The sequence below is a fragment of the Podarcis vaucheri genome (assembly GCF_965113315.1).
Source record: "Podarcis vaucheri genome assembly, chromosome: Z".
In the NCBI taxonomy this organism is placed as follows: domain Eukaryota; kingdom Metazoa; phylum Chordata; class Lepidosauria; order Squamata; family Lacertidae; genus Podarcis; species Podarcis vaucheri.
Window position 1 is genome coordinate 48,864,527 of NC_138758.1, and position 14,863 is coordinate 48,879,389.

General features: G+C 46.9%; 1 protein-coding gene across 2 annotated transcripts in view; it reads right to left on the reverse strand.

Annotated features, from left to right (window-relative positions):
* CERCAM (cerebral endothelial cell adhesion molecule) overlaps positions 1-14,585 on the reverse strand; it is a 32,127-nt gene extending 17,542 nt beyond the window's left edge. The window contains exons 1-8 of one of the 2 annotated variants that reach the window (XM_082208917.1): positions 14,267-14,583; positions 9,093-9,203; positions 8,398-8,515; positions 6,806-6,940; positions 4,030-4,234; positions 2,922-3,041; positions 1,212-1,288; positions 767-873 (exon numbers count right to left, since the gene is read on the reverse strand). In XM_082208917.1, the coding sequence (XP_082065043.1) occupies positions 767-873; positions 1,212-1,288; positions 2,922-3,041; positions 4,030-4,234; positions 6,806-6,940; positions 8,398-8,515; positions 9,093-9,203; positions 14,267-14,517 (1,124 nt within the window). In that variant the 5' untranslated portion in view covers positions 14,518-14,583. Of the gene's footprint in view, positions 1-766; positions 874-1,211; positions 1,289-2,921; positions 3,042-4,029; positions 4,235-6,805; positions 6,941-8,397; positions 8,516-9,092; positions 9,204-14,266 lie in introns of both variants that reach the window. The other variant, XM_082208918.1, reaches the window with a different exon arrangement.
* Positions 14,586-14,863: the final 278 nt, after the last annotated feature.

Here is a 14,863-nt window from a genome sequence, read left to right on the forward strand (position 1 = left end):
CTTATGGGTCAGGGGAAGCCTGGGCAAAAAGGTTTATCTTTACAAAGATGACTAAAGATAGTGATGAAAGAAGCTTCACATACAGCAGAGGGAAAGGCCGGGCTATTTAGGAACATGAGGAGATGGTCCTTCTGGACCACAGTCCCATCTTCTTCAGCATCCTGTTTCCACAGCGCCAAAGCAGATGCCTGCAGGAATCCCACCAGTGAGGCATGCAGGCAGTGGCTTCCCCCACCCTGGCTACTGCCCTTCACCTAACAACTAAAATTCCATCGTACACTGGTCCTGCAAGTTCTGTAAATCCATCACGACTAGTAGGACTTGATAGTTGTTTCCTGAATGGACTTGCTCCTTCAAATCTATCTACAGTGGTGCCTCTGGTTGCGAACGGGATCCGTTCTGGAGGCCCGTTTGCAACATGAAAAGAGCGCAACCTGAAGTGCCGTATTTGCACAGGTGCACAGTGCGACTTGGCGCTTGTGTGCATGCGTGAGCGGAGAAACCCAGAAGTAACCCTTTCTGGTACTTCCGGGTCGCCGTGGGACGTAACCTGAAAGAACGTAACCTGAAGCAAACGTGAGATATGACTGTAAATAATAATAATAAGGATGATCATCACCATCATATTTTGGCCTTTCTCCTATTACATTTGCATTTTTTAAAAGCTATCTAAGCCTTGTGGAAGAGAGGTCCACCAGTTGCAGCAGCCCCATTTCATGCTAAAAACCAAAACAAAGCACCCCAGAAAGAGGCGTCAGCCAGTCACCTTCCATCGACAGCGTTAATCACCAAGGGCTCTATCTCCAACTCAAAGAGGGAACTAAGCATGCGCTGCCGGCGGTCTGGGCGCCTTGCCAAGTTGATGAGGAAAACCTAAAAGGAAAACAGAAGGTTCAATTCCTTTCTTCGAGTACTTATATAAACCACTTTTCATCACAAAAGCAAGCTTACAAAGAAAATCTAATGAAATTAACAATGAATTTTAAGTGGAACATGTAAAACAATAGAGCTAAAAAAAAAAGCCATAAAATAGGATTCCACTCACTCAAAACGTACAAAATTTATCACATGCATTCAGGCATATTCTGACTCAGTCACTCACTCACAGCCCTCACAGGTGCTGACAATTTCTTTCTTACACACACACACACACACACAGAGAGAGAGAGAGAGAGAGAGAGAGAGAGAGAGAGAGAGAGAGAGTTGCTTACCTCGTCAAACCCAATTTTGGTCGGATGCTTTGGTGGGAGGTAGACATGGCTGGAGGGGAACATTGGGGTACCATCCACTGCAAGAGAGATGTAAAGCTTGGAGAGGAAGCTACGTCACTACTCAGGTTTTTAACCTGTAGAGTGGTACCTCGGTTTAAGAACAGTCCTGTTTTTCGAACGATTCGGTTTACGAACTCCGCAAAACCGGAAGTAGTGTCCCGGTTTGAGAACTTTACCTCAGTCTAAGAATGGAATCCGAACGGTGGAAGGGCACCGGCGGCGGGAGGCCTCATTAGGGAAAGCGCGCCTCAGTTTAAGAACGGTTTTGGTTTAAGAACGGACTTCTGGAACGGATTAAGTTCGTAAACCGAGGTACCACTGTACTGTACTTACCAGCAAGTGAGTTCCATAAACAGCTTACTGTAATTTTGCTGGTGTATTCTGCCAATAACTCCAAACCAGCTCCCAAAATTTTCTCCCCTTCCCTCTTTGAATTGCTTATAGCTGTTATCTTTAGGGCTTCCATTGTGTTGTTGTTGTTAATTATTAGCATTATTAATTATAAGTAGTAGTAAACGGAGAGGGAGAAACGGTTCCAGGTTTGGATTTCTTGCATCAAGCAGGAGACAGACAAAATGGCCTACAAGGCTCTCTCCAGCTTTTTGGTTCTAAGGATCAAATTTCCCTTGAGCTTGAGAAGGTTAAGTTATTAATATTGTTTTTAATTAAATTTGTATACCGTCCTATACCCACAGATCTCATGGCAGTTCACAACATAAAATCACAATATAAAAAACACATAATACATAATAAAAGCAAAAACAAAGACAATCCAGTAATTCCCCCCTTCCACAACACATTTAAAATGACATCAGATGTCAATCAGCCAAAGGCCTGGTAGAAGAGGAAGGTTTTTGCATGGTGCCTAAAGGTGTATAATGAAGGCACCAAGTGAGCCTCCTTGGGGAGAGCATTTCAGAAATGGGGAGCCACTGCAGAGAAGGCCCCGTTCTCGTGTTGCCCCCGCTGGACCTCTCATGGAGGAAGAACATGATGAAGGGTTTCAGAGGATGATCTCAGGGCCCGGGTAGGGTCATATGGAGATAAGTGGTCCTTGGTGTATTGTGGTCCTGAGCCACTGAAGGCTTTATAGGTGAAAGCCAGCACTTTGAATTGGACCAGAATTGGCATAATATGCTCAAACCTATCTTTCTCAGGTAAACCAGAGAAAGATAGGGAGCCATATCCAACAAAATTCTACCTAGAGCAGACCTACTAAAATTAATGGGCGCAACTTATGGTGCTTCCAGACAACCTGCTTACTGAGCATTCATCCCCATTTGTTTGCAGGGAGGTTAGACGCTGTTGCACCAAAGCAAATGCGATCCCCCACTTTCCTTACCAGCAAAAAGTCTGATCTTTTGGGGAAGCAGGTTTGCAGCACAAGCCCTCCCAATGGTTGATTATGCAGCCTGAATTTGCCAGCATGCGACTGAATCCCACCTGAAAATAGTGAGGGTCTGGAAACTCCTTTAGTCATGGCTATTAATTGCAATGGGTTTGCTCTGAGTAGAGCAAGCACTGCGTACATGCCATAAAGTGTAGGCCTATTAGGGTCCCACAGCCAGGAAGAAAAACACCCTACAATAACCCCCAAGAAAGATTCTCTTGTGGGCTAGGGCAGTATTTGGAGCAGGTGCACTAACTCACCCATTGCCTCCAGGATCAGGTGCACAAAGTTGATGCTTTCATCCTCCAGCGTCTGGTGAGATTTCACAGGGACATTGATATATCCAAACCGCTGCTGGTTACACAAGTACATCTGGGCTCCTGCACAGGAGACAGAAGAACAACTTAAAAGTATGCCGCTCAACAATTCTATGGTTCTATAAACGAGCATTTAAGATAAAATCCAAACAATTGTGAGCCCCAAATCGCCAGCACAGGCTCCTTGACAGTGGAATTCCTCTGCTTCACCCAGTGCCACACCACACCGTCATGCTCTTCTGCACACCTTGGCAGACAGAGCATGGCCTGTCCATCTCCCTTTTTTCTTGCCGCAGTTTGAATCAAACATTAGGAAAAATCAGGGTGAAATGGAGCCTCCATGTCCAGTAGCAGTATAATGCTAAACACGAGCTGCAGGGAGAGGGAACAGAAAAGGGCTTCTGCTTTCATGCTGTTTGAGGGGCTTCCCAGAGGCACTTGGTTGGCCACAGGTACCTCTGAAATAGAAGGGCATCTGGTCTGAAAAGTAGGGCTCCTATTGCAGTGGACCCTCTGGATACGAATTAAATTCGCTCCAGGGGTCCCTACATAACCTGAAAAGTCTGTAATTGGAGGCGCCACTTCTGTGCACGTGCGCAGTGCACAGAGCACTTCTGCGCATGCGTGTGCGGTGAAACCCGGAAGTACAGTCATACCTCTTGTTATGTTTGGTTCAGGTTACCTCTTTTCAGGTTGCTTCCCAAGGCGACCCGGAAGTACTGTAAAGGGTTACTTCCAGGTTTCGCCGCTCGCACATGCGCTCAAAATGACGCTAGGGGCATGCGCAGAAGCAGCGAATCGCGACCCACACAGACGCGGGTTGCGTTCTGTTCATGTTGCGAATGGGGCTCCGGAATGGTACAGAGTGGTACAGAGGTACCACTGTATACACTTCTGGGTTTGCCGTGTTCGCAACCCGAAAGTTACGTATCCAGAGCGGTACGTAACTCGAGGGCCCACTGTATTATCAAGCACTTTCTGGACATGTGGAAACTCTATACAAACGCTAGCCATGATGGTCTGCCTCCCCCTTCTCCTCCTTCACTCTCACCTGCAGTTTGGCAGGAGTACGCAAAAACAATGATGTCATCAAATGGCCAGGTATAGCTGGGATGGGGCGGGTGAAAGGCCAGGTCAGCAGTGTCGTTCTTCCGCAGATCAATCAAGAAGGCGGCGTATACCATGGAGACAGCAAAGCACCCGACCCGCTGCCTGTTCTTGGTGGGGAAGTAGTCTGCTGTCCTACGGTAGTAACCCTGGAACGTGCGAGAGAGTCTAATAACCCAACATAGCCCAGTGCTGTGCCAATAACTGTCTGCCATCCAATTAGGAAACCATAACTCAAAACAGGAAAGGTCCTGCAGCAATGGAGGCTGGTCCACCAATCTCAGCTGCCAAATCCACCACCTGCATCTTACTTAAAATTAGCCCGGGGGGCAGTATTGCCTGTTTATCCTCCTTAAGGGTTGTATCCAACCAAATCCTACTCAGAGCAGACCCATGAAAAATAATGTGCCACCGTGATCTTGACTCTGCTATTATAACCGATGAATTTCAAGGAGTGCCAATTGGTTTCTGGGCCCAATGCAAAGTTCTGGTTTCGACCTATAAAGCCTCAAAGGGCTCAGGACCGCAATACCTCAAGGAATGTCTCCTTCCATTTGAACCTACCCGGACCCTGAGATCATCCTCTGAGGCCCTTCTATGTGTGCCTCCTTCCCAAGAGGTCCAGAGGGTGGCAACATGAGAACAGGGCCTTCTCTGCAGTGGCTCCCCATCTGTAGAATGCTCTCCCCAGGGAAGTTCACCTGGCGCATTCCTGATACACCTTTAGGCGCCAGGCAAAAATGTTCCTCTTATACCAGGCCTTTGGCTAAATTGACATCTGATGTCATTTTAAATGTGTTGTGGATGGGGGATTGGGTTGTCTTTGTTTTTATTATGTATTCTGTGTTTTTTATATTGTGGTTTTATGTTGTGAACTGCCCTGAGCTCTATGGTTATAGGGTGGTATACAAATTTAATAAATACAGTGGTGCCTCGCAAGACGAAAAGAATCCGTTCCGCGATTCTCGTCATCTAGCGGTTTTTTCGTCTTGCGAAGCAAGCCCATTGATTAGCGCTACAGCGGTCTAGCGGCTTTCCCTGATCAGCTGTTAAGCGGGTTTTTCAGCGGAACAGCTGATAGGCGGCTTAGGAAAAGGGGGGAGCGAAAAAAACCCGCGGGGACGCGCAATATTTTTTCGTCTTGCGAAGCAACCCCATAGCGAAATTCGTTTTGCGAAGCGCCTCCAAAACGGAAAACCCTTTCGTCTAGCGGGTTTTCCGTCTTGCGAGGCGTTCGTCTTGCGGGGCACCACTGTACAGTATTTTTTGCTCTATAAGACTCACTTTTCCCCTCCTAAAAAGTAAAGGGAAATGTGTGTGTGTCTTAAGGAGTGAATGCAGGGCTGCGCAGCTATCCCAGAAGCCAGAACAGCAAGAGGGATCGCTGCTTTCACTGCGCAGCGATCCCTCTTGCTGTTCTGGCTTCTGAGATTCAGAAATTTTTTTTTCTTGTTTTCCTCCTCCAAAAACTAGGTGCGTCTTGTGGTCTGGTGCGTCTTATAGAGCGGAAAATACGGTAAATAAATAAAAAAATGTTCATTGGCTTTAGTGGACCTACTCTGAGTAGGACTAGCACTGGATGAAACGCTTCCAGTAGGCAAAACTGTAATGACCAACTTCCACCTCTCATTTGTTCTGGCTCTGCCTACTGTGTGTCTCTGCCCCTCAGCAGTCACCCAAGAGGCCTGAAGGAATTTCAAGCAGGGCTGTGCCTTTTGGGAAAGGTAAGTGGAGATGGGCAAGTGTGGAAGGAACACCAAGGATGTACTGCCATGATCCAATGGTCCAGAAGCTGAACGCAGAGGTCCATATGCTGGAGGGAGCTCAATGCTTAGAGCACACTAGGTTTACATCAACTGCACATAATGCAAAGTGTTGGTTTTTACCTTTGAAGACCTAAATACTCCGGGGCCAAGTTATTCCATGAACCACTTGCACCCATACGAGCCTGCTATGGAGACCCCCTTCTTGCAGACCTACCTATCAAGCAGGTGGGAACAGGAGGCAGGGCCTTTTGGGTGGTGGCTCCTCACCTATGAAACTCCCTTCCCCAGGAGGCAGGTTTGGCCCCATCCCAGTTTTCTTTCAAGCAGGCCATACACACATAGGGTTATGTCCAACTAAGTCCTATTCACAGTAGACTGGCTGAAGTTAATGGACATTCCTTAGGTCCCTTAACTTCAGTAGGTCCACTCCCAACTATAACTTAGTTAGATAAAACTTGTTGCTTTTTCAATCCACCTTAGCTCACGTAGCTGGTGGTTTTTCTAAACCTGCTTTTTAAATTCACTGTTTTATTCATTTATCAATCACCTTCTGCAATAGCATCAATGTGATTCACATAATTTTTTTTAGCATAGTTTTAAAATGTTGCAAAAATAAGAATAACTTAAACAGGCTTTGAAACAAAAATGGCTGTAGAAATAAAAATGTCTCCAGTTGTTTCCAGAAAGAACAAATAGTGAGTGAGTTCAGTCAAAGCCTGGCTGTATTTATGATATATATTTGTTTTTACATTGCTCTGACGGTGCATGCATTTTCACTTGCTGAATTGACTCTGTTGTCTCTTTGTAGTGCACATGTGGCCCTCCAGATGTTGAGCAATGACTCCCATCACCCCTGGCCAGTGGCCTACATTAGCTGGAGGGCCACAGATTTCCTGCTTGTGCAATAAATAAATTCTGCAAATCTGCTCAAGCACCTCCACCAAACGGGCTTACCTGAGGAGTAATCCCACACCAGAAGTTGGAGTAATAGGTCTGAGAGTCCAGCATGGGAGCAACAACAGATTTGTTTTGTGCAATGAGGAACTTCAGAGTCTGGTTATTTGTCAAGATGCTGTCCGTGTCTGTGAACTGGGGACAGAATTAAAAGTGCACACTTTTATCTTGACGGAAACCATGTCTGAAAACTAAACCCCACCCCTGAGGGAGCCTGGCAGGCACAACTGAACTGCATCCCTCCAAGGCAAAATTGCCTGCATGGATAGAAAAATCTCACCAAGTGCTCCAGTGGATTTGAAAATGGCCCAAGCAGAGCAGCACCAAGCAGTCAAGGTTGGAAAGTGTGAGGCAAGATGTACATTTGAAGAAAACTAAGTCAGCCCTAGTGGCCACTATGGCCAAAAATCAGGTTTCATTTATCTGCCAATTAGTGGGTAGGAGTATTGCTTTAATAAACAATTTTTATTTTTCCTGCCCCGACCTGGCCACAGTGATCCATGCGACGGGCACCTCCAGGCTTGACTACTGTAATTCGCTCTACGCGGGGCTGCCCTTGAAGCTGTCCCAGAAACTCCAGCGGGTGCAGAATGCAGCAGCGAGGCTCCTCACGGGGTCTCTGCCATGGGAGCATATTCACCCAGTGCTTTTCAAGCTGCACTGGCTCCCGGTGGAGTACAGGGTCAGATTTAAGGTGCTGCTTTTGACCTTTAAAGCCCTTCACTGCCTAGGACCCTCGTACCTACGGGACTGCCTCTCCCGGTATGCCCCACGGAGAGCCTCAAGGTCCATAAATAGCAACACCCTAGTGGTCCCAGGCCCTAAGGAAGTTAGATTGGCTTCAACCAGAGCCAGGGCCTTTTCAACGCTGGCTCCGGCCTGGTGGAACGCTCTGCCTCATGAGACCAGGGCCCTGCAGGATCTGATTTCTTTCCGCAGGGCCTGTAAGGCAGAGTTGTGGCCTTTGGCTTGGAGCCAATTTGATCCCCCCCCCCTTTCTTTTTTCTTTTCCTTCTCCTCCTGCGATGAGGCATTTTAATGAGGCGTTTTAATATTTTAATGTTTAAATATTTTAATGTTGTATTTTAATTTTGTTTTAAGTTGTAATCATTCAACTTGTTTTTATTATTGCTTGTTAGCCGCCCTGAGCCCAGCCTTGGCTGGGGAGGGCGGGGTATAAATAAAAAATTACTATTACTATTATTATTATTATTATTATTACTAAAGTTTTGCTAAAGTTGTTCACTACCATTAATGGAGCTGGCATGTTGCATCTGTTTTACAAAGTTGTACATTATGTGAAATATTAACATATTGTACGATCTTGCCCTACCTCCCTCAGGGTATTATGTATGTGCATACATACGTTTTTCTTTACGGTAAGTTTCTTGGAGACCTTCCGGATGACAAGCAACAAATAAGTGTGATAAGTAAATAAATAAATTGCGGCCGCAGCATTTGTAGAGCACTATGTTGAGGAAGGCTGAGGTAGATGAGAACCAGGTGCACCCAAAAGTGTCTTCTGGAGTGGACAGAATGGAGGAGACTCGCGTTGGACATTTTCCCACCTCCAGATGATCAGACTGACTTACCAAAATGTAATCGGCCCGCTCAGATCGCGCAAAGCTCAGAGCTTCCTGTTTGAGTCTCATTACGTGCTCAAAGCGTGCGTCGCTCCAGTGTTTGGGCCCGTGTTCGTCAGGATAAGAGCTGCAAGAGGCAAGATGGTAAGCAGAGAGTGCAAGGCCTGTCCCTCTCCCCTTTCCTTTGCACTGCGGTGCCTATTTTATGCAAACCTTCAGGTTATCACAGCCCTTCCATACTGTAGTTCCAAGAAACTCAGGAGAGCATTTAATGGTTCATTGGAGGGAATTAGAAAAGTTCTGTAGAATGGAAGATCCCCATGAATAAACCAACTCAAGGTCTCTACCCTAAAAAGGGTTCACAGCGTAAGAGCAAGGGGGAATGGCAACAAAATGTTGCAGCATGGTGTACAGTCCCCCTTGGCACGATCTGGCTTCAAGGCTCCATTTATGTTCCTTAAGAGGGTCTGAAGGTATTCTACCAACAGTTGTTCCTGCAGCAACTAGCATTGCCTCTGAACACAGATCTTTCTATTGACAACTTATCCACAAAGTTACAGCTGCACCACTTCAACCTTCTAAGAAGTACTGCAATTGTTTCTGGGTATCCAAATCCACCGTGATCTTCTTTAATTCCTGACCTATGCATGCTTCTCAATTATTTATGAAATTCAAGTAGGTCGGCATGAGTATTCCAAACTTACCTGGGCTCATCTACGGATCTCCACTCAATGTGCCGGTAGTGGCCTTCCACAGCAGTCAGCCACTCATGCAGTATTTCTGTTGTGTTGTCCACATTGTGGTCAGTGGCGCACCTGAAAATCCAAATTGCAAATGAGGGATCTGTTTCTCCTCAATTCACCGCTGGCCAATTTTACCCAAAAGCTGGCAGAAACAGCAAAGAGGGATCTCAAAGGGGACTGGTGGTGGTGGTTTCCAACTAGAAATCCAAGGTTGCGTGTAGCCTTCCAGTTGGTTTGTCCAGCTGCTGTTTGCCATGCACAAAACATCGGCACTTTATGTCAGCAGAAAAACCTACTAGAACTGCAGCTAGCTAGAGTCCAACAGTTTAATGCCACATAAGCCAATATAATTACTGTGTACACATTATTGGTGTGTATATACCCTGTGTATATTTGATACCCTGGGATGGCAGGCATGATGCAAGTGGAGGAAGAAGTGGAACCTGCACTGTGGAAGGCTCCTATTCGGGGGGGGGGGGCAGCCAGCCATGCCCTCTTCCAGCACACTCCATTCCATTCTCCACTTGAACATTTGGGAACAAGAAATGGAAAACTTGCCAGGTCAGTGTGGGTTTACCCTTTTTTATTTTGTTAGAATAAAGGCAACCTGGACTTGAAAGCTGACAAACCCTCTCATCTACTGCAAGGTCCTCTCAGTGCTGGCTAGGAAATCTGCAATTTAGACGCTATTGCAACCCAGTCAGTTCTTGAAAATTACATGTTAATTTCCCAAAGGGCTCCTGACTAGAGCATGGCTATGCCAGCACATCATCTCTGAGCATATTTATAGCTAGTGGCATGTATTCTTCGCCAAAACTTGAACTAGCTGGCATGGGCACTTTTTAACAGACCTTCCAAAGCAGAGATTGGGGGATCTGTGGCTCTCCACTGGTCTAGAACTCCTATCATCCCTGACCACTGCCCATGCCTTAAAACGTGCTCCATATTGCTCCTTGGCAAATGGGGCTTGTATTGGGCGCATCCTAAAGCAGTAATCGGAGCCAGTGTGAATTAGTCTGCAAGCCCCAAGTGGATCACCCAATGACATGATGAAGCAGGGTGAATTTGATTTAAATCAAATTGGTTTAAATCATGATTTAAATCACTAGTCAGTAAGACTTGATTTAAATCTTTATTTTTAAACAAAGACTCATTCTTGCTGGTATAATCTGAATATTTACAACCAGATGAAGATTTCATTTGTGGAATAATAAATTTTACAGTTATATCAAAAATTACTGGTTCTGTGTATATAAATTTGCAAAGGAACAATGGGATTAAGGTTTTTTTCCCTCAACTCTGTATGTTTATTTTATAACATTTTTCCTGTGAAGGAAAGGCATGTTATCTCTGCAGACACAAATTCACACTTTTGAGAACTGCAAAAACAAGCATCTGTGATAATATCTGCTCGTTGGAAAAACTGCCTCAAATAATCTTACGGAAACCTCTGGAAGAGAATGACATTGTGAATGGATTAATGGAATTCATTTACCAAAAAATTTAAACATTGCATATAAAGCCTCATGCTACATAATTAAAAACAAATCCTTATGTCCTGATGAATAAAAAGCAGCAATCTGAACGGGGCTCAGAAATCCCCAGTTAGGCCACAGCAGAGCAGTGGTATATGGCGAGACTGCTTCAGTTCCTATCTCAGAAAGAAATGTATGCAGACAATTTGGGGAACTTTTTCCAATCCTGAAACAAACCCCAATGTATCTCAAGGTAGTAAAATGTCCCCCAAACAAAGGAAGGTGTGTGGTATCCAAAGAAGAACCCATGAATCTGCTTCCTTAGATTGGTTTCCGGAAGGGGAGTGTTGTCAGCCCACCACAGCAAAAAGAGAAAGGACAAAAAACACAAGTCTTGTGGCACAAATTTATTAAGACAGACGCTTTTGTGGTCCAGAGTCCTTGGCATATTGTTTCCCTGCAGCCTCAATCCTTTCTCTTCTCTCTTGGCAACCGTGCTGGTGTATACATTTGCAAATTTAGGATTACAGTGGTACCTCGGGTTAAGAACTTAATTCGTTCCGGAGGTCCATTCTTAACCTGAAATTGTTCTTAACCTGAGGTACCACTTTAGCCAATGGGGCCTCTCGGTGCCACTGCCGCATGATTTCTGTTCTCATCCTGAAGCAAAGTTCTTAATCTGAGGTACTATTTCTGGCTTAGCAGAGTCTGTAACCTGAAGCGTCTGTAACCTGAGGTACCACTGTACACTTCATGGATCTGAAAAAAACAGACTTCTATCTGCATGCACTACAGGAATCCCAGAAAGGGAGTTCTCTCTGCCCTGCCACACGGACTCCCTCCAGCAGTGTTGAACAAGCCAAGAGCCACAGGTCCAAGAACGAAACTCGAGGAAAATTAACTTGGTTTAAAAGAAAGAACAGATGCTAATATATAGCAGATTAAATTGCAGGTCTAGGATGCCGTCTCTCCCGAACTGGACTGAGACATCATTAAGAGGCTTGTGCATCAGTTTAACAGAGACAGCAGATGGAAAACAGCTCATGAGCTCTTAAAAAAGAAGATTTATACTACCAGGGTAAGGTTTCCTACAAGATCGTAGAATAGGCTATAAAACACGCCTGAGACGGAGAAGCTTTGGAACAGAAAGGGAGGGAATTCTGTTGTCTCTGCAGAGTACTGAAACATGGGGTGGGAGGCTGGAGCGGAGCAGTCCCAGCAAGGTTAGGGAAATGGGGCATCAGGGGGTTGGAAATAAAAAGGCAGGCAACACGGAGGGCTCTCTGGATGCCATTCAACAGGGGTGGGGTGGGGGACATGTGACCTTCCAGATGTTGTTGGACTACAGCTGCCATCATCCCTGGCCCTTGGCCATGCAGGCTTTTGGGGTTGGAGGGAAGATCTGGAGTCCTAGAAAAGCCAGAGGGCCACAAGGAATAACTAGGAGTTGGAAAACAGGAGACCTGCCTGTCATTTGACTCATGGTCTGCATGGATATGGACTACCGGGCTGGCAGAAAAAACTGACATGCCAACTGTGAGTGACCAAAGAAAAATTAGACCAGAATAGGCAGGAACACCATGAGAAGGGACAGAAACAGTAAGAAATTTCACACTTGCTGGCCAAAGGCAAGTTTTCATCTTCAACCAAGTGCCAGCATGCACTGCTGAAACAGCTTTCTGTAGCCTCCATAAGGACTAGAGACTAGAAACGTACTTTTTAAAGGTATAAAGCCTAAAGACCACCACAAATACAGAGACATATTTGGAGAGACTTCCAAATCTTCCATGCTATGTGTCTTAATGATCCTCTGAAATTCATTATAGCTGCTTTCAGGCTTTATGGAACAGTGGTCATACTACATTTTGTTCCATTTGTTTATCTGTTTACCCCACCCCTGCAGTAGAGGTGAAGGGAAGCAGCCACTGCTCAGGATCTGCTTCCCCAGCCTTCCCAAATGTGTAGCCTTGCAGGTATTACGCTGGATGCAAACTCCCATCATAGCTCCGCCCACTGGCCATGCTGGCAGGAACTCATGGGAACAGGAGCCCAGAGGACCACAGGTTTCTTATTCCTGCCACAGAAGCCTCCACCCTAAAATGATGGTGTGGTTCCTGCAGCTCCTTCTCCTGAAGCTCCAGCGTAACTAAAAAACTTGCCATGCTAGCCTGGGGATGAGGAAACTATGGTCACCTGGGTGTTGCTGGTCTACAACTCCCACCATCCCTGGCCACAGTAGCAAGGGCTTATGGGAGCTGGAGTTCGGCAGCATCTGGAAGGCTACAGGAACCCTGTCCCTGTCCTAGCACGTCAACATAGCAGTGGCGTAGCGTGGGTTGTCAGCACCCGGGGCAAGGCAAGTAATTTGCGCCCCCTAACCCATGGATTTGCGCCCCCTAACCCGTGGATTTGCACCCCCTAACCCTAACCCCCCGGTGCGGCCGCCCCCCCCTGCACCCCCCCACGCTACGCCACTGCAACATAGTCCAAAGTATTACAAATGCTTTTGATTACAACCACCCCTGTGTAACCTTAGAGAGGGCTTATGTGCACACACAAAACTTCTAGAATTTTTGTTCCTTCCAACGGGAGGTTTCCCTCCTCAAAGAGGGTACATTAAAGAGAAAACAAGTGTTGGGGGATGCATTCGGCAACACTTAGCTGACCTCACCAGTGCCCACCTCTATAAAATGAAGTCTTCTAAGAGGGCACCAGCTCTCCCCATTGATTTGCATCATAGGAGGAACATCTGTGTAGCCTTTCAGATGTTGGAGGCCTCAGCAACTGGAGGGCTACATGTCATAGCTGTCAACGTTTCCCTTTTTTTTAAAAGGGAAATTCCCTTATTCCAAATAGGATTCCTCGCAAGGAAAGGGAAAAGTTGACAGCTATACTACATGTTCCTCACCTCTGATCAACACAACAACAGCTCCATTAGATCCCATTGGGTCTGGTAGGATCGTGGCCAGGTCAGCCCTGAAAATGGGCAGCTGGCCCTGCGAAAACAACACCACCTCAACACAAGTAGCAGCAACAACAAACAACTAACACTCTAGGAAACAGTCCAGATAGCGTGCAAAACTCAGCACTCCTTGTTCAGGCACCCCAAAGAAGACTTCCAGAAATGTACATGCTCCTGTGCCCCCACACTAGACACCAGAAGTAATCAGGGCTCGCCCCAAATCACGCTCACCTATATACAGTACTCCAAAACCATGCCCTGCAGGGCAGCAGAGCCTCTGCTCCTCCCTAGACACCCTCCTATAGCTGCCAACGTTTCCCTTTCTTAAAGGGAAATTCCCTTATTCCGAATAGGATTCCTCGCAAGAAAAAGGGGGAAGTTGACAGCTATGCACCCTCCCCCCACGCTGAGGTCCTGCACACCTTTGCACGGCCTGCCCAAGGTTCAAAACAGGCTCAAGCACGTTCAAACCTTGCACTCACACTACAATTGAGGATACCTACCAGCACCCCAAAATTAACTAGGTTCCCCTCACAACTAACCCTCACGCTCATAAACAATTTTCTAGGGCTTCTCGAATCAATCCTAAATTGGGCTGGGAAGGGGGAAACCCCCAAACTCCATCCTGTCCCCGCTTGCCGCCGCCTCCCCCCCCCCCAATCAGCTCAGCGCAACTTATAAGTTGCTGCGCCCCTTACCAGATGGAGATGCGCTCTTTGGGGTAATCCATGCGCTCCAGGGCCCCCAGGTAATGGGGCAGAGAGTGCTGGGAGTTGCGAGCCAGAATAGCGAACACCACGGTTGGAAACTCCTCCCGGGGTCCGGCAGGGCTCCCCGTCCTCTCAACATCCTCCCCCTCCTCACCGGGCGGGGTAGAGACCCCCAAACCGGAGCGCAGAAGGAGAAGCAGGGCGCAAGGGAGAAGAGACGCGGCCGCGGGCGAAACCATGTCTCGGAGGCTGCAAAACTTATGGGCGCGCAGGGTGGGGGCGAAGACCGACGTTTGGGAGGGGAGAGGCGAGGAGAGGGCCAAGGGGGCGGGCCCGGGACACGGGAGGGGGCGGGCCCGGGAAATCCAACATTTTAGTAAGTCGCCTTATGTTGAATCATAGCGCTCAATGTTGTCTGCGGCTTTCCTGAATTTCAGGCAGGGAGATTCCCCCCACCCCAGGTCAGCCCAGGGCCTGAATGCTTTGGAATACCGGTTGCTGGAAGCCACGAGTTGGGAGAGTGCTCTTTTGCGCTCCAAATAAAAAAAATTCCTTCCAGTAGCACCTTAAAGACCAACTAAGTTA